At 42.8% G+C, this 20,190-nt stretch overlaps 1 protein-coding gene across 2 annotated transcripts in view; it reads left to right on the top strand.

The window, feature by feature from the left end:
• The window catches only part of zgc:153916 (serine/threonine-protein kinase N2), a 50,723-nt gene that overhangs the window by 16,198 nt on the left and 14,335 nt on the right, over positions 1-20,190 (top strand). For both annotated transcript variants that reach the window (XM_036978884.1, XM_036978883.1), the window contains exons 2-4: positions 11,521-11,797; positions 17,443-17,597; positions 18,518-18,641. In XM_036978884.1, the coding sequence (XP_036834779.1) occupies positions 11,521-11,797; positions 17,443-17,597; positions 18,518-18,641 (556 nt within the window). The remainder of the gene's footprint in view (positions 1-11,520; positions 11,798-17,442; positions 17,598-18,517; positions 18,642-20,190) is intronic.

The following is a 20,190-nucleotide window of genomic DNA, read 5'->3' as shown; positions in this document are numbered from 1 at the left end:
AGTTCTGATGCTGTCCTAGGCCAGATCAACATACCCCCCCCCCCCCCCCGTGTCCTGTATAAGGATTTGGAATGGATTGATTGAGTAATTATGTGGTTCACGTGCATTTCAGTTGCACTTATTCAGTAGCACTTAGAAACGAATCATCGTTGCCAACCATTCATATCAGAGAGTAACAATGTTGATCACTAATATAGGCAGCCAACTACCTAATATTAGGACATATAGTTGTAATCAATAAGCCACGTACAGTTGAAGTCGGAAGTTTACATGCACTTAGGTTGGAGTCATTTAAAACTCGTTTTTCAACCATTCCACAAATTTCTTGTTAACAAACTATAGTTTTGGCAAGTCTGTTAGGACATCTACTTTGTGCATGGCACAAGTCATTTTTCCAACAATTGTTTACAGACCGATTATTTCACTTATAATTCACTGTATCACAATTCCAGTGGGTCAGAAGTTTACATACACTAAGTTGACTGTGCCTTTAAACAGCTTGGAAAATTCCAGAAAATGATGTCATGGCTTTGGAAGCTTCTGATAGGCTAATTGACATACTTTGAGTCAATTGGATTTGTACCTGTGTATGTATTTCAAGGCCTACCTTCAAACTCAGTGCCTCTTTGCTTGACATCATGGGAAAATCAAAAGAAATCAGGCAAGGCCTCAGGGGGGAAAAAATGGTATACCTCCACAAGTCTGGTTCATCCTAAGAAGCACTTTCCAAACGCCTGAAGGTACCACGTGTACTATTGTTTGTACAGATGAACAAGTATAAACACCAGGGGACCATACAGCCATCATACTGGGCCTAACACTCAGGAAGGAGACGCATTCTGTCTCCTAGAGATGAAAGTGCAAAAGTATCTATTTCCAGGGTAAAACGAGTCCTATATCGACATAACCTGAAAGGCTGCTCAGCAAGGAAGAAGCCACTGCTCCAAAACCGCCTTAAAAAAGACAGACTAAGGTTTTCAACTGCACATGGGGACAAAGATCGTGCTTTTTGGAGAAATGTCCTCTGGTCTGATGAAACAAAAATAGAACTGTTTGGCCATAATGACCATCATTATGTTTGGAGGGAAAAGGGGGATGCTTGCAAGCCGAAGAACACCATCCCAACCGTGAAGCATGGGGGTGGCAGCATCATGTTGTGGGGGTGCTTTGCAAAATAGATGGCATCATGAGAAAGGAAAATTATGTGGATATATTGAAGCAACATCCCAAGACATCAGTCAGGAAGTTAAAGCTTCTTTTTTTTTTAAGCTCATCCAGTAGAACTGTTAACTCACAATTTTTTTATTTGCGTTTTGGAAACAAGTGCGTTCATAAAATGGATGCCACCGGCCTCATTTCACAGGAGCAGAATTAGCTTTCAATGAAACAGCCTTGTAAAAATGTAGTTACATATCAAATTTGATTGTCCAACATCAGTTTTATAATTTATTCATTTTTGTGGCCGCGAAGAGTGTCCTCTTCCTTCTGCTGTGGCGGCAGGTATTCTAGTGGTTGGAGCGTTGAGCCAGTAGCTGAAAGGATCGTATCCCCGACCTGACAAGGTAAAAATCTGTCGTTCTGCCCCTTAGCAAGGCAGTTAACCCACTGTTCCCCGGGCGCGGACAACGATGTGTTTCAGTTGAAGGCATTCAGTTGTACAACTGATTAGGTATCCCCCTTTCCCTAAAAGACAGAATTAATGATTAAGAATTGCAGCGGGAAGGGATCCAGCTTCTGTCAAATTAACGCATTTTAGCAAACCGTTTTCCTAACCTCAATTTAAGTCTCCCAACCGGCTACTTTAATGATCCTAACCTGCTCTGTGAGTTCTCCTAACCTGCTCTGTGGGTTCTCCTAACCTGCTACGAAAAAGTCAAATCTGACGTTAATCTGATCCCTTTTAGCCATGACCAGCCGGCCCTGGTGTTCGTCGACAGCATGTTTTGTTATTTATTTGGCCTAATTCAAAGTCTCATGCCTAGGCCATATTAAATTAGAATCCTAGATTGTATTTCAAAACAGCTGTGTTTTTGTTATTTCTTAATTAAAATGTTCATACGAATAGCCTTTAGGACAGGTCATTCACAAATGTATTTTATATAAATATAATATTTTGAAGATGTGTTTTTATAACTGTGTAGGTGACTTGTTCCTTTTGGATAAATGTTTTTTTGTCTTTAAAAAAATAAAATAAATTTAAAATGTGTATGTGTATATATATATATATATATATATATTTTTTTTTTTTTTAATTTATGATTTATAGCAGAGTTGACGACGCAACTGACAATGTTTTATCTTTTTAATAAAACCTGTCATGTTGGTATAAGAACATTTTTGTTCTACTTTATGACAACTTCGTAATGATCCAATCTAGTATGCAGTGGTGTATTCATGGATGCCAGGCCTCCCAAAAAAATAGACCAATCACAGGAGAAAGTATCCGAGTGAGTGAAACAGCGCCCCTCTGTCGCTCTATGTGTAGCCCATCTATCTTATGCTGTCTGTTCAAAAAGGGTATGACATTGTTGCCAACTGTAGCATTGAAGGTAAGGGAAGCCAGCAAACATGTGGCCTCCCTTGGCAAAAAAATCTATTTACAAAAATAAATAAATAACTTGCCAATCTTCGTTGAGCTCAACTGAGCGAGCTTGGGTTCCCCAGTGATTTCTTTTTTCCCCCCGCGTACCGCTAATGCTCTAGTGTGTACTGTACTGGACTATACTCTACTGTACTGGACTAGACTATACTGTACTGTACTATACTCTACTGTACTGGACTATACTCTACTTTACTGTACTGGACTATACTCTACTTTACTGTACTGGACTATACTCTACTTTACTGGACTATACTCTACTTTACTGGACTATACTCTACTTTACTGGACTCTACTCTACTGTACTGGACTCTACTCTACTGTACTGTACTGGACTCTACTGTACTGGACTCTACTATACTGTACTGGACTCTACTGTACTGGAATATACTCTACTGTACTGTACTGGACTATACTCTACTTTACTGTACTGGACTATACTCTACTTTACTGGACTATACTCTACTGTGCTGTACTGGACTATACTCTACTGTACTGTACTGGACTCTACTCTACTTTACTGTACTGGACTATACTCTACTTTACTGTACTGGACTATACTCTACTTTACTGTACTGGACTCTACTATACTCTACTGTACTGGACTCTACTGTACTGGACTATACTCTACTGTACTGGACTATACTCTACTTTACTGTACTGGACTATACTCTACTGTACTGTACTGGACTATACTCTACTTTAATGTACTGGACTCTACTCTACTTTACTGTACTGGACTATACTCTACTGTACTGGACTATACTCTACTCTACTGTACTGGACTATACTCTACTGTACTGGACTATACTCTACTGTACTGGACTATACTCTACTGTACTGGACTATACTCTACTGTACTGTACTGGACTCTACTCTACTTTACTGTACTGGACTATACTCTACTGTACTGGACTATACTCTACTGTACTGGACTATACTCTACTGTACTGTACTGGACTATACTCTACTGTACTGTACTGGACTATACTCTACTGTACTGTACTGGACTATACTCTACTGTACTGTACTGGACTATACTCTACTGTACTGGACTATACTCTACTTTACTGTACTGGACTCTACTCTACTTTACTGTACTGGACTATACTCTACTGTACTGGACTATACTCTACTCTACTGTACTGGACTATACTCTACTTTACTGGACTATACTCTACTCAACTCTACTATACTGGACTATACTCTACTGTACTGTACTGGACTATACTCTACTTTACTGGACTATACTCTACTCTACTGTACTGGACTATACTCTACTTTACTGGACTGGACTATACTCTACTTTACTGGACTGGACTTTACTTTACTGTCCAAACTTGTAAAACATAGACGTCTATAATTGGAGACCAAATCTAAACCAATCATGGTCGTTATGTTTGGGTCAAGTGAAGGCCGGTCCAGAGCTATGCCCGCTGAAACCCAGCTCTTAAATAGCGACTCAGAGTTGAAGAATGTGGTGGTCATCTTATTAAGTCCAAATTCAGGGTTTGCTTCCGTACTAAATAACATTAGCCGTCACCTGTTTTACAACCAGTGAATAGATGTTTCAAAGAGTGATGCCCAGTAACCCGAGTCAGGCCAGGCCACAATTACATTTGACTTCAGGTCAGTTGAGGAAATACTTGTCGTTTATCCTTAAATTGATGTGAACAATACGGCAGGCTGTGTAACCTACAACAGTGTACTTGGTCTGTGGGGGGGGGGGCCCTCTTCTGTCTGTCCTGTTGCAGTGACGTGTTTTCCTCTGCATTCCCTGTCATTGTTTGACCAGCAAGCCAGAGGACTTTTGTTAAGGTCAGCTGGTGAGGCCTAGTGTGTTTGGTCCAGTGTATAACCTGTGTTCCAAATGGCACCCTATTTCCTTTTATAGTGCACTACATTTGACGAGAGCCTATAGAGCCCTGGTCAAAAGAAGTGCACTATATAGGATAATAGGGTGCCATTTTGGGGTAACAGTAGACTAGCAGCACCACTGAGAGTCCCCGTGTCTAAGTATTGACCAGCCTGACGCCTGACCAGCCACAGATGAGCTGCTTTCCCTTTAGTCTGTTACATAACGGTCACAGAGCCGCCGACGATGGCCTGCCAAGTAACTGTAGTGCCAGATTACAGACCAACAAGACGATGGCCTGCCAAGTAACTGTAGTGCCAGATTACAGACCAACAAGACGATAGCCTGCCAAGTAACTGTAGTGCCAGATTACAGACCAACAAGACGATGGCCTGCCAAGTAACTGTAGTTCCAGATTACAGACCAACAAGACGATGGCCTGCCAAGTAACTGTAGTGCCAGATTACAGACCAACAAGACGATGGCCTGCCAAGTAACTGTAGTGCCAGATTACAGACCAACAAGACGATGGCCTGCCAAGTAACTGTAGTGCCAGATTACAGACCAACGAGACTCAAATGCTACTTGTCACATGCTAGGTAAACAACCGGTGTTAAAACATACATGGTAATTCTGACTTCTGGATCCTTCCAAACAATGCAGAGAGAAATATAAAAACTAATAACGCAAGGAATAACCACACAATGAGTAACGATAACTTGGCTAGATACAATACACACACACAATGAGTAACGATAACTTGGGTAGATACAATAAATACACAATGAGTAACGATAACTTGGCTAGATACAATGAGTAACAATAACTTTGCTAGATACAATGAGTAACAATAACTTTGCTAGATACAATGAGGAACGATAACTTGGCTAGATACAATGAGTAACGATAACTTGGCTAGATACAATACACACACACACAATGAGTAACGATAACTTGGCTAGATACAATAAATACACAATGAGTAACGATAACTTGGCTAGATACAATGAGTAACAATAACTTTGCTAGATACAATGAGTAACAATAACTTTGCTAGATACAATGAGTAACGATAACTTGGCTAGATACAATGAGTAACGATAACTTGGCTAGATACAATACACACACACACAATGAGTAACGATAACTTGGCTAGATACAATAAATACACAATGAGTAACGATAACTTTGCTAGATACAATGAGTAACAATAACTTTGCTAGATACAATGAGTAACAATAACTTTGCTAGATACAATGAGTAACAATAACTTTGCTAGATACAATGAGTAACAATAACTTTGCTAGATACAATGAGTAACAATAACTTTGCTAGATACAATGAGTAACAATAACTTTGCTAGATACAATGAGTAACAATAACTTTGCTAGATACAATGAGTAACAATAACTTTGCTAGATACAATGAGTAACAATAACTTTGCTAGATACAATGAGTAACAATAACTTTGCTAGATACAATGAGTAACAATAACTTTGCTAGATACAATGAGTAACAATAACTTTGCTAGATACAATGAGTAACAATAACTTTGCTAGATACAATGAGTAACAATAACTTGGCTAGATACAATAAATACACAATGAGTAACAATAACTTGGCTAGATACAATACACACACACAATGAGTAACGATAACTTGGCTAGATACAATACACACACACAATGAGTAACGATAACTTGGCTAGATACAATAAATACACAATGAGTAACGATAACTTGGCTAGATACAATAAATACACAATGAGTAACGATAACTTGGCTAGATACAATGAGTAACAATAACTTTGCTAGATACAATGAGTAACAATAACTTTGCTAGATACAATGAGTAACAATAACTTTGCTAGATACAATGAGGAACGATAACTTGGCTAGATACAATAAATACACAATGAGTAACGATAACTTGGCTAGATACAATGAGTAACAATAACTTTGCTAGATACAATGAGTAACAATAACTTTGCTAGATACAATGAGTAACAATAACTTTGCTAGATACAATGAGTAACAATGAGTAACAATAACTTTGCTAGATACAATGAGTAACAATAACTTTGCTAGATACAATGAGTAACAATGAGTAACAATAACTTTGCTAGATACAATGAGTAACAATAACTTTGCTATATACAATGAGTAACAATAACTTTGCTAGATACAATGAGTAACAATAACTTTGCTAGATACAATGAGTAACAATAACTTTGCTAGATACAATGAGTAACAATAACTTTGCTAGATACAATGAGTAACAATAACTTTGCTAGATACAATGAGTAACAATAACTTTGCTAGATACAATGAGTAACAATAACTTTGCTAGATACAATGAGTAACAATAACTTTGCTAGATACAATGAGTAACAATAACTTTGCTAGATACAATGAGTAACAATAACTTTGCTAGATACAATGAGTAACAATAACTTTGCTAGATACAATGAGTAACAATAACTTTGCTAGATACAATGAGTAACAATAACTTGGCTAGATACAATAAATACACAATGAGTAACGATAACTTGGCTAGATACAATGAATACACAATGAGTAACGATAACTTGGCTAGATACAACGAGTAACGATAACTTGGCTAGATACAACGAGTAACGATAACTTGGCTAGATACAACGAGTAACGATAACTTGGCTAGATACAATGAGTAACAATAACTTGGCTAGATACAATGAGTAACAATAACTTGGCTAGATACAATGAGTAACGATAACTTGGCTAGATACAATGAGTAACGATAACTTGGCTAGATACAATGAGTAACGATAACTTGGCTAGATACAATGAGTAACGATAACTTGGCTAGATACAATGAGTAACGATAACTTGGCTAGATACAATGAGTAACGATAACTTGGCTAGATACAATGAGTAACGATAACTTGGCTAGATACAATGAGTAACGATAACTTGGCTAGATACAATGAGTAACGATAACTTGGCTAGATACAATGAGTAACGATAACTTGGCTAGATACAATGAGTAACGATAACTTGGCTAGATACAATGAGTAACGATAACTTGGCTAGATACAATGAGTAACGATAACTTGGCTAGATACAATGAGTAACGATAACTTGGCTAGATACAATGAGTAACGATAACTTGGCTAGATACAATGAGTAACGATAACTTGGCTAGATACAATGAGTAACGATAACTTGGCTAGATACAATGAGTAACGATAACTTGGCTAGATACAATGAGTAACGATAACTTGGCTAGATACAATGAGTAACGATAACTTGGCTAGATACAATGAGTAACGATAACTTGGCTAGATACAATGAGTAACGATAACTTGGCTAGATACAATGAGTAACGATAACTTGGCTAGATACAATGAGTAACGATAACTTGGCTAGATACAATGAGTAACAATAACTTGGCTAGATACAATGAGTAACAATAACTTGGCTAGATACAATGAGTAACAATAACTTGGCTAGATACAATGAGTAACAATAACTTGGCTAGATACAATGAGTAACGATAACTTGGCTAGATACAATGAGTAACAATAACTTGGCTAGATACAATGAGTAACTTGGCTAGACTTTTATTTTATTTATTTAACTAGGCAAGTCAGTTAAGAACAAATTCCTGCGGGGGGGGCTGGGTTTAAAAATATAGGACAAAACACACATCACGACAAGAGGGACAACACTACATAAAGAGAGACCTAAGATGACAACATAGCATGGTAGCAACATATGACAACATGGCAGCAGCACAACTTGACAACAACATGGTAGCAACACAACGTGGTAGCAGAACAAAACAGGGTATAAACATTGTTGAGCACAGACAACAGCACAAAGGGCAAGAAGGTAGAGACAACACATCACGCAAAGCAGCCACAACGGTCAGTAAGAGTGTCCATGATTTGAGTCTTTGAATTAAGAGACTGAGATAAAACTGTTCAGTTTGAGTGTTTGTTGCAGCTCGTTCCAGTCGCTAGCTGCAGCAAACTGAAAAGACGAACGACTCAGGGATGTGTGTGCTTTGGGGACCTTTAACAGAAAGTGACTGGCAGAACGGGTGTTGTATGTGGAAGTTGAGGGCTGCAGTAGATATCACAGATAGGGGGGAGTGAGGCCTAAGAGGGTTTTATAAATAAGCATCAACCAGTGTGTCAACCAGGGATAACGTCAACTAGGCAACAGGATACAATAAACAGTAGCAGCAGCATATGTGATGAATCAAAAGGGGGTCAATGCAGATAGTCCGGGTAGCTATTTGATTATCTGTTTAGCAGACTTATGACTTGGGGGTAGAAGATGTTCTGAGTCCTGTTGGTTCCAGGCTTGGTGCATTGGTACCGCTTCCTGTGTGGTAGCAGAGAGAACAGTCTGTGGCTGGAGGATTTGGCAATTTTTAGGGTCATCTTCTGACTCCGCCTGGTATAGAGATCCTGGATGGCAGGGAACTCGGCCCCAGTGATGTACTGGGCCGTACGCACTGCCCTCTGTATCGCCTTGCTCTCAATTGGTGCAGCTGTAGAACCTTTTGAGGATCTGAGAGCCAATTCTTTTCAGCCTCTTGAGGGTGGAAGAAGAGTTGTTGTGCCTTCTTCACAACTGTGTTAGTGTGCGTGTGTGGACCATGTTTATTCCTTAGTGATGTGGACACAGGAACTTGAAGGTCTCAACCCACACTACAGCCCCGTCAATGTGGATGGGCGCGTGGCTCGGCCCTCCGTTTCCTGTAGTCCACCATCAGCTCTAGCTGACGTTGAGGGAGAGTGTTGTCTTGGCACCACACTGCCAGGTCACTGACCTCCTGCCTATAGGCTTTCTCACTGTCGTCGGTAAGGCTGGGCGATAAATCAATCATTATTGAGATTTAAAAACGTTTAGATACATTTTCGATAATGTCGATTATAGAATAATTGGGTACAGCGGTCCATTTTACCTCTGTGACGCAGCAGGAACGTGCGGAGAAGTGACAATATGCACGAGGAGAGGTATACGCCCACAGAACCACTTAGCACCTCAAGTGATGGAGTAGCCACTATTAACCACGGGAAAAATGGTTAATAGTGACAGGCGCAAACAGTGGCAGCGATAGCCATGGAGAAGGAGCCGCTTCCAACCAAGAAATGATTGATAAAAAGGGTTCAACTGTTTCAGTTTATTTGGAAGTGGTTTGGCTTTTTTGAAGTCTAACGAAGAGCAGAGCAACGTTCGGTGCAAATTGTGCCGTAAGACAAGATGGCTACCAAGTCTGGTAATACGACAAACCTTTTTCACCGTCTGAAGAAGTAAAAAATGGAAAGAAAGTTTGAGTTTACGCCACTGTATTGATTAACGCCCCTCAAGCACCAGGCAAATCTACAGAGGTCATGAAACCTTAATGATGGCGAAACAGAGTTCAACCAAACCATTAAAAAAAAAGATTGTCATGGACTATCTGAATGAGACATATGTTGACCTCCTGGACATAGCCTCGTTGGTCGACCCTCCGTTTAAAAACACATTACATCAAAGAGGAGAAGGTGGGACACGTATAAAAGCAAGAGCTTTCTCAGAAATGGTCAATGAGGGACACGGAAACCCAAGCCCAGCACAGGGAGGCATGGAAATGGTCAATGAGGTACACGTCTCCCTGTGCTGGGCTTGGGTTTCCGTGGCTACAGCTTCACCACAACTGCCAGCTAAAAAGAGAAAGTCACTGGGCAGGTTTTTTTTCCTTCAAAAAGCCGTGTTCCACCATCACAGGTCTTACTGAAATCCAGCTGGTAGAGAAGGAACTCAGCTTTTACATTCAGTCTCCTGATGCTGACAGTGAAACCAATCCACTGAACTGGTGGAAGATCCACCCCAAAAAACCTTACCAAAGTCAGCCACCAAAAGCTCTACTTGTGCATTCCTGCGACCAGCTCCCCCTCAGCGTGTTTTTAGCACGTGGCAACATAGTGACCTGCCATAGGGCAGCTTTAAAGCCCGTAGACAGACTCGTCTTTCTTGCTTGTAACTTGTTGTTTTAATAGTTTTAATACATATTGCCTTTTTATTTATTGCTCATGACTTCTAAAGGTTTACAGCCCCCCCCCCCCCCCCCCAAAAAAAAAATATTTGTGAGTTCTACTTCTGACAAAAAATAAACATTAAAGCATTTGGTTTGTTCAGGCATTCTTGAGTCTGAAGCAGATATGCACCTTTTTTTTAAACATTATTTGATAAATTATCACGATAGATATATATTTTATTTGCCGTATCGCCCAGCCCTAGTCGTCGGTGATCAGACCGTCGGGTCGACAGCGAACTTAATGATGGTGTTGGAGTCGTGCGCGGCCATGCAGTCAAGGGTGAACAGGGAGTACAGGAGGGGACTAAGTACACACCCCTGAGGGACCCCAGTGTTGAGGAACAGCGTGTGGAGATGTGTTAATGCATACCCTCACCACCTTGGGGTGGCCCATCAGGAAGTCCAGAATCCAGTTGCAGAGGGAGATGTTCAGTCCCAGCGTCCTGAGCATGAAGGGCACGATGGTGTTGAACGCTGCGCTGTAGTCAATGAACAGCATTCTGACATAGCTGTTCCTCTGGTGCAGGTGGGAGAGGGCAGTGTGGAGTGCAATAGAAATTGTGTTATTTGTTGGGGTGGTATGCAAACTTTAGTGGATCCAGGGTGTTTGGGATGTTGATGTTAGCCTTTCAAAGCATGTCATGGCTAAAGAGGAGTCCTACGGGCAATTCACTTCAGAGATTCACTGCTAAAAGTGAATATTGATTGGTTGTCGATTTTGATATAGTCGTGATCTGTAAGACCGGTGTGAAAGTGATGTTGTTTTGAAGCATCACTCATCACCAACCAAAAGGGCTGGTTGAGGTCAATCCAGTCAATTTAACAAAAGTGCACAGTGTAATTCCTCAATGGACTGAACTGAGATGGAATTGACCCCAACCCTTCCAACAAGTCACTGGTTATTAAACTGATTTTGAGTATTTGGAAGTCCGGTGAAAGTGTTTTGTTTGAAGCATCACTCTGATTTTGTTTTAATTTATTTGTATTGTTCCAGGGAGACTCCAGGAGTCTGGGTGAGAACCTGGACCTGTCGGACACCGTGGTGCAGCAGAGGTTAGAGGAGCTCAAGGACCACATCAAGAGGGAGATCAGGAAGGAGTTGAAGATTAAGGAAGGAGCTGAGAACCTGAAGAAGGTCACCACGGACAAGAAGAGCCTGGCCTACGTTGACAACCAGCTGAAGAAGAGCAACAGGAAGCTGGAGGAGCTGCACCAGGAGCTTCAGGAGCTCAACGCTCACATCGTGGTCAAGGACCCAGAGATCCTGCTAGGTATAGAACCCTTACCCCTAACCCAGAGGAACTATTAGTTATGGTGAAATGAACACATACCTGTTATACACCATGTTTGGGAAAGTGGATGAGGTGAGAGTTTAAGGGCCAAGTCTCCCGGATAACTGACTTGCCTAGTTAGATATAGTAAATACAATTAATTCAGCCACTTAGCTAACTAACAAGTAACGAAATACATGGGAGAAAGCTGGAGAGTATAGCACATCTTAGACATTTAGCAGTGATTTGCATACAAGTGGAGTTTCATCACATCATATGAGCCACACATCAAAGAGACTCTTATAGATATGTATGTGTTATGTGTTGTGTGTGTATATATGTGTGTGTGTGTGTGTGTGTGTGTGTGTGTATAATGTATGTATGTATATATATATTTATTTATTTATATATTAGTGTGTGTGCGCTATGTACTCACCGGCTCCCATTGTGCTATTTACAAATCCACATTTGACTGGCTCTACTACGTTAACCTTCATAATATAAAATGATGTGACATTAACAACACAATCTGCTTCATCCCCTGACTGCAGGTTTTAACGTAAAGTATCTACAGTTATTCAGATTTATTGAAAAACTTAAAATAAAATGTTGTGATGGTATATGAAAACCATCCCGTGGCCATTTCCAAATACTCCGCTATACAGCCTTCTCTTACGCTCTCTCTCAGCCCCGTGTCGCTCTCTCTCAGCCCCGTGTCGCTCTCTCTCAGCCCCGTGTCGCTCTCTCTCAGCCCCGTGTCGCTCTCTCTCAGCCCCGTGTCGCTCTCTCTCAGCCCGTGTCGCTCTCTCTCAGCCCCGTGTCGCTCTCTCTCAGCCCCGTGTCGCTCTCTCTCAGCCCCGTGTCGCTCTCTCTCAGCCCCGTGTCGCTCTCTCTCAGCCCCGTGTCGCTCTCTCTCAGCCCCGTGTCGCTCTCTCTCAGCCCCGTGTCGCTCTCTCTCAGCCCCGTCTCTCTCAGCCCCGTGTCTCCCTCGCTCTCTCTCAGCCCCGTGTCTCTCAGCCCCGTGACTAGCATGCAGTAGCAACATACAGGAACCCAGGCATTGTTTTATTCACATTCTTTACATTCATATTCAGCAGCTAATGAAGGAAGGAAGGAAGGGGCTGAGGCTTTCTGCTGGGTCTAGGAAGGAAGGAAGGAAGGAAGGAAGGAAGGAAGGAAGGAAGGAAGGAAGGAAGGAAGGGGCTGAGGCTTTCTGCTGGGTCTGTTAAATGAATGAGGATGTGGACATTGTTGCTCTGAATATATTCAGGATTACTAGACGGAGAACAGATGCATTGTTCTACCCACTGGGCTCTGCTAGTCTGTGAGGGTTTGATTGCTGCAAGGTTACTGTAGACTGTAGTGTATTTTTGAATCCCCTGGTTGTTAATGACTGACTGTTTTTCTGGTATTTTATTAGGATCCCCATTAGCTGTTTCAAAAGCAGCAGCTTCTCTTCCTGGGTTCCACACAGAACCTGAAACATAATACAGAACATTAATAGACAAGAACAGAACTAAATCAATTCAACTTTTTTAAATGATTAATACAATTATTATTTATTTTTTAAATGCACATATCAATACATACACACAAACTATCTGTATGGGTGAGTGCACATGAGCTCTGTGTTGGAGAGGAAGTGAACGTGTTTGAGTAGGTCATCAGGAAGCAGGAGCGCTGTGTTGGAGAGGAAGTGAACGTGTATGAGTAGGTCATCAGGAAGCAGGAGCTCTGTGTTGGAGAGGAAGTGAACGTGTTTGAGTAGGTCATCAGGAAGCAGGAGCTCTGTGTTGGAGAGGAAGTGAACGTGTTTGAGTAGGTCATCAGGAAGCAGGAGCGCTGTGTTGGAGAGGAAGTGAACGTGTTTGAGTAGGTCGTCAGGAAGCAGGAGCTATGGGGCTTGTTCTATGTCCAGACCCCCTCTTCCTGTAAACAAGGGTCTTTAGGACAGGAAGAAGAGTTTCAAGTCAAGTAGTCTAGTCTCCACCAGACTATAGCCATCCTGTTAGTGAAATGGATGAGACTGAAAAGGGGTGTACTTCAGGCAGCATGAACAGGGGAAAAACATTTTTCCAGAGTGAAGGGGGATTCGGACGTGACGAAGGTTCTCCAGTAGGTCAAGATGTTTCAATATGCTCGCTAGGGAACTACATCTGTCTGTCTGGAAACCCTTGTCTCCTAGTTCCTAGTTCCTGGTTCCATTAAAGCTGCAGTGTGTCGCCTCTGTTCATGAGACAGACTGCCCTTCTCACAGCCTCTGAGTGAGTCCCAAATGGGCCCCTATTTCCTATATAGTGCAGTACTTTTCACCATATGGGAATCGGGTGCCATTTGGGATGCAAACTCTAACACGTTCACTCTGCAAGCCTAGCTGCTAGTTGTAAATCTATTTATCCTCTAACACGCTCACTCTGCAAGCCTAGCTGCTAGTTGTAAATCTATTTATCCTCTGACACGCTCACTCTGCAAGCATAGCTGCTAGTTGTAAATCTATTTATCCTCTGACACACTCACTCTGCAAGCCTAGCTGCTAGTTGTAAATCTATTTATCCTCTGACACACTCACTCTGCAAGCCTAGCTGCTAGTTGTAAATCTATTTATCCTCTGACACACTCACTCTGCAAGCCTAGCTGCTAGTTGTAAATCTGTTTATCCTCTGACACACTCACTCTGCAAGCCTAGCTGCTAGTTGTAAATCTGTTTATCCTCTGACACACTCACTCTGCAAGCCTAGCTGCTAGTTGTAAATCTGTTTATCCTCTGACACACTCACTCTGCAAGCCTAGCTGCTAGTTGTAAATCTATTTATCCTCTGACACACTCACTCTGCAAACCTAGCTGCTAGTTGTAAATCTATTTATCCTCTGACACACTCACTCTGCAAGCCTAGCTGCTAGTTGTAAATCTATTTATCCTCTGACACACTCACTCTGCAAGCCTAGCTGCTAGTTGTAAATCTGTTTATCCTCTGACACGCTCACTCTGCAAGCCTAGCTGCTAGTTGTAAATCTGTTTATCCTCTGACACACTCACTCTGCAAGCCTAGCTGCTAGTTGTAAATCTGTTTATCCTCTGACACACTCACTCTGCAAGCCTAGCTGCTAGTTGTAAATCTATTTATCCTCTGACACACTCACTCTGCAAGCCTAGCTGCTAGTTGTAAATCTATTTATCCTCTGACACACTCACTCTGCATGCCTAGCTGCTAGTTGTAAATCTATTTATCCTCTGACACACTCACTCTGCAAGCCTAGCTGCTAGTTGTAAATCTGTTTATCCTCTGACACACTCACTCTGCAAGCCTAGCTGCTAGTTGTAAATCTGTTTATCCTCTGACACACTCACTCTGCAAGCCTAGCTGCTAGTTGTAAATCTGTTTATCCTCTGACACACTCACTCTGCAAGCCTAGCTGCTAGTTGTACATCTGTTTATCCTCTGACACACTCACTCTGCAAGCCTAGCTGCTAGTTGTAAATCTATTTATCCTCTGACACACTCACTCTCTTGTTTTCTGTGAGCCCTTTTTATATAGGTCTTATCAAACCTCAGGCATCTATGTAGGCTTACAGGTACAGTATGTTGTACACTATATGGTACTGTATTGACCTCCCCCAAGTTGAACCTGGACCGTCTCTATGCTGTTGATGAAGCCGTGTAGTACAGGTAACTGCCAAAATGATAAAAACACGTGAGGAGATGAGGGATACAAAGTATAATGAAAGCAGGTGCTTCCACATAGGTGTGGTACCTGAGTTAATTAAGCAATTAACGTCCCATTATGCTTAGGTTAAAAAAATACCCAGTTGCCCCATTGTTTTGGCTACCATGGCTAGAAGAAGAGATCTCAGTGACTTTGAAAGAGTGGTCTGAACAGGCCATAAAGGGTTAAAGGGTGTGTGTGTCAGATTTCATCGTCTAGATTTGATTTGCATTTGGTTGAGTTGTTAACCAATGTGAAATCAACCATAAAATGTCAATGGGTCATTGCAAATCCAATCAGTTTTCTGTGTTGATTCAATGTCGTCACATTATAATTTTTTGGGGGGGGGGGTTGAAATGACGTAGAAACAACATTTATGTTCAACCAGTTTTTGCTCGGCGGGAAGGGAGATTCTGGACAGCGTTTTCCACCTCCATTCTTCTCGTGGAAGAATCCCTCCAATAGAGTTCTAGAACCTTGTAGAATCTGTGCCAAGGAGCATTGGAGCTGTTCTGGCTGCTGGTGGCCAAACACCTTATTAAGACGCTTTATGTGGATCTTTTCTTGGACAGTTATCTGAAGGTACAAGTATCATCTTCGGTCTTGTCCTCCATCTTTCTGAGCTGCTGTGCGTGCCCTATACAGGAAGTAGGAAGTGTTTATATTTCAGGGAGGTCTTTTTGAATATATAGAGAATAGTTACTGTACATGTCTTGCTTAGTTAAGAGTGATTTTGTACTACAGTCTAAACAAGTCTTCCTAAGACACGGAGAGTATCGTATAAACATTGTATTCTTGTAATTTCTTGTGAAAGGTACAGTAGGCCTATTATGTTGAGTTAAATAGACAGGACAGTGGATCATCCTGTACGACCTGGTATGAATTTCTGGAGTCTGGAATGGCGCAGAGTACAGCACAGCAGTGCTCTTTTGTGATCGATGTAGTAAGCCAAAGGGGAAATACCTACACAAGGATGAAGGCATGTAACTCCCTTCTGTACATCGGGAGGGATTGTCCTGTACATCACAGGGGCTTTTTATTATGGGAAATAAACTACTTTGATTCGGTATGCCGTTGGGGGGGTATAAGGTTATATGGAAGACCGTGATAATTGTCAGATGTTGTCGAATAGGACTTGGAAGTCTCTTGAGGATCCAAAAGGGGGAAATGTTTCTCCATGTGACCCAGGGTGGTTGATCTCTGCAGTCTGTTCCGTGGCCTGGCTGTGTACGCTACGTACTGTTGTGGTGTGGGGGGCCCCCCACTCTTTCCATTTCACCTGGGAGTCAGTCTCACTGAAACCTGATTTTTCTCTGTCTGTCAGTGAAACTCGGCTTGTCTGTACAAGCCTTAACAATGTCACATTGTTTCAATCTGACAGCTACCAATATTGCTCAACAGCCTCTAAATAGAAAAATATGTCTGGGAAAAATCCTGTCTTTATACCAAAAAAAAAACAGCTCAATTTGATTAATTTAGGCCTATATTACTAAGTGATTATTTTTAAAGTATCAACATAGACTGCGTCGGGTACAATTCAGTACATTTTAAAATAAGCTCACTGACCATTTTACATTGGCTATCAATATACAATTTAACCTTTTTTATTTAACTAGGCAAGTCAGTTAAGAACAAATTCTTATTTTATAATGACGGCCTACCCCTGCAAAAACACTCCCATAACCCGGACGATGCTGGGCCAATTGTGCGCCGCCCTATGGGACTCCCGATCACGGGCCGGTTGTGATACAGCCCGGGATCGAACCAGGGTCTGTAGTGATGCTTCTAGCACTGAGATGAAGTGCCTTCGATCGCTGCGCCACTCGGGAGTCCACTCTTCTTCCTTTTGCATTATGGCATTGTCTAATTTCATCCTTTTTTTTGTTTTTTTGTGTGTGTGTTGTAGTTGGACTGCCCTCATATCTATTCTGTTATTGTAGTTCCCGGCTGCCCTCTGACCCCAGACACCCCCAGCAGTGAGTCAAGAATGTGCAGTAGCAGACTGGGGGCTCTGAAGAAGCAGAACGACATTGAGCTAAAATGCAAACAAGGAGCTGAGAATATGATTCAAATGTATTCCAATGGATCCTCCAAGGTACGTGGGGGGGGCGGTATGGGGGGGGGGGGTGAGGGGCGCTATGGGGGGGGGGGGCGGAGTGAGGGGCGCTATGGGGGGGGGGGGGGTGTGAGGGGCGGTATGGGGGGGGGAGTGAGGGGCGCTATGGGGGGGGGGGGAGTGAGGGGCGCCATGGGGGGGGGGAGTGAGGGGCGGTATGGGGGGGGGAGTGAGGGGCGCTATGGGGGGGGGAGTGAGGGGCGCCATGGGGGGGGGAGTGAGGGGCGCCATGGGGGGGGGGGAGTGAGGGGCGGTATGGGGGGGGAGTGAGGGGCGCTATGGGGGGGGGGGTGAGGGGCGGTATGGGGGGGGGGGGTGAGGGGCGGTATGGGGGGGGGGTGAGGGGCGCTATGGGGGGGGGGGAGTGAGGGGCGCTATGGGGGGGGGAGGGGCGCTATGGGGGGGGGGGGCGGTATGGGGGGGGGGTGAGGGGCGGTATGGGGGGGGGAGGGAGTGAGGGGGGGGGTGGGCGGTATATGGGGGGTGAGGGGCGGTATGGGGGGGGGGGAGTGAGGGGCGCTATGGGGGGGGGGGGAGTGAGGGGCGCTATGGGGGGGGGGGGGGGAGTGAGGGGCGCTATGGGGGGGGGGGTAGTGAGGGGCGCTATGGGGGGGGGGGGGGAGTGAGGGGCGCTATGGGGGGAGTGAGGGGCGCTATGGGGGGGGGGGAGTGAGGGGCGGTACGGGGGGGGGGTGTATGGCTACCCTCAAAAGCAATTAGATTTGAGTTGAGCTGGAATGTCTCAATGCTTTTAACCTCATTTGAAATACCATGTATAAGGTCCAAGAGAAATCAAAACAGATGGTGAAAACAAAATGGTTAAAACACTGAGCCAAAGAAATAGCCCCGTGTTTAACATGCTTATGTTTACATGTATATCCCCCCCCCCCCACCCATAGGATAAGAAGCTGCTTGCCACTGCTCAGCAGATGCTGCAGGACAGCAAGACCAAGATGGAGTTTATCAGGATGCAGATCCTCAAAGCCAGCCAGACTGGTGAGACCAACTACGGCGATAACGACGGTATGAACCCACTATAACCTTAAACACATCTCTCACCAAGGGCATGCGTTGTGTCTGTTGGAGGGCTTCTCCCTCTGCTATGTAAAGTATATGTGGGGAATTAGGCTTTTATTTTGACTTTGTACATCCCTTTTTTTAAATGTTGTATGATTTGTTTTTCTAGACGTAACAAACATTTCATGTTCAAATATTTTCTGCGTTATGAAAAGGTGATAGTTATGCTATTTCTGGTCCCCAGTCTCTGTGATAATGATGCTATTTCTGGTCCCCAGTCTCTGTGATAATGATGCTATTTCTGGTTCCCAGTCTCTGTGATAATGATGATGCTATTTCTGGTTCCTAGTCTCTGTGATAATGATACATTTCTGGTCCCCAGTCTCTGTGATAATGATGATACATTTCTGGTCCCCAGTCTCTGTGATAATGATGATACATTTCTGGTCCCCAGTCTCTGTGATAATGATGATACATTTCTGGTCCCCAGTCTCTGTGATAATGATGATACATTTCTGGTCCCCAGTCTCTGTGATAATGATGATACATTTCTGGTCCCCAGTCTCTGTGATAATGATGATACATTTCTGGTCCCCAGTCTCTGTGATAATGATGATACATTTCTGGTCCCCAGTCTCTGTGATAATGATAAATCATTTCTGGTCCCCAGTCTCTGTGATAATGATGATACATTTCTGGTCCCCAGTCTCTGTGATAATGATGATGATACATTTCTGGTCCCCAGTCTCTGTGATAATGATGATGATACATTTCTGGTCCCCAGTCTCTGTGATAATGATACATTTCTGGTCCCCAGTCTCTGTGATAATGATACATTTCTGGTCCCCAGTCTCTGTGATAATGATGATACATTTCTGGTCCCCAGTCTCTGTGATAATGATGATACATTTCTGGTCCCCAGTCTCTGTGATAATGATGATACATTTCTGGTCCCCAGTCTCTGTGATAATGATGATACATTTCTGGTTCCCAGTCTCTGTGATAATGATACATTTCTGGTCCCCAGTCTCTGTGATAATGATAATGATGCATTTCTGGTCCCCAGTCTCTGTGATAATGATACATTTCTGGTCCCCAGTCGCTGTGATAATGATACATTTCTGGTCCCCAGTCTCTGTGATAATGATAATGATACATTTCTGGTCCCCAGTCGCTGTGATAATGATACATTTCTGGTCCCCAGTCTCTGTGATAATGATAATGATACATTTCTGGTTCCCAGTCTCTGTGATAATGATACATTTCTGGTCCCCAGTCTCTGTGATAATGATAATGATACATTTCTGGTCCCCAGTCTCTGTGATAATGATGATGATACATTTCTGGTCCCCAGTCTCTGTGATAATGATACATTTCTGGTCCCCAGTCTCTGTGATAATGATACATTTCTGGTCCCCAGTCTCTGTGATAATGATACATTTCTGGTCCCCAGTCTCTGTGATAATGATGATGCATTTCTGGTCCCCAGTCTCTGTGATAATGATACATTTCTGGTCCCCAGTCTCTGTGATAATGATAATGATGCATTTCTGGT

This window comes from Oncorhynchus mykiss, chromosome 5, assembly GCF_013265735.2.
Source record: "Oncorhynchus mykiss isolate Arlee chromosome 5, USDA_OmykA_1.1, whole genome shotgun sequence".
NCBI classification, from domain to species: domain Eukaryota; kingdom Metazoa; phylum Chordata; class Actinopteri; order Salmoniformes; family Salmonidae; genus Oncorhynchus; species Oncorhynchus mykiss.
This window is presented reverse-complemented; position numbering and strand designations above follow the sequence as displayed.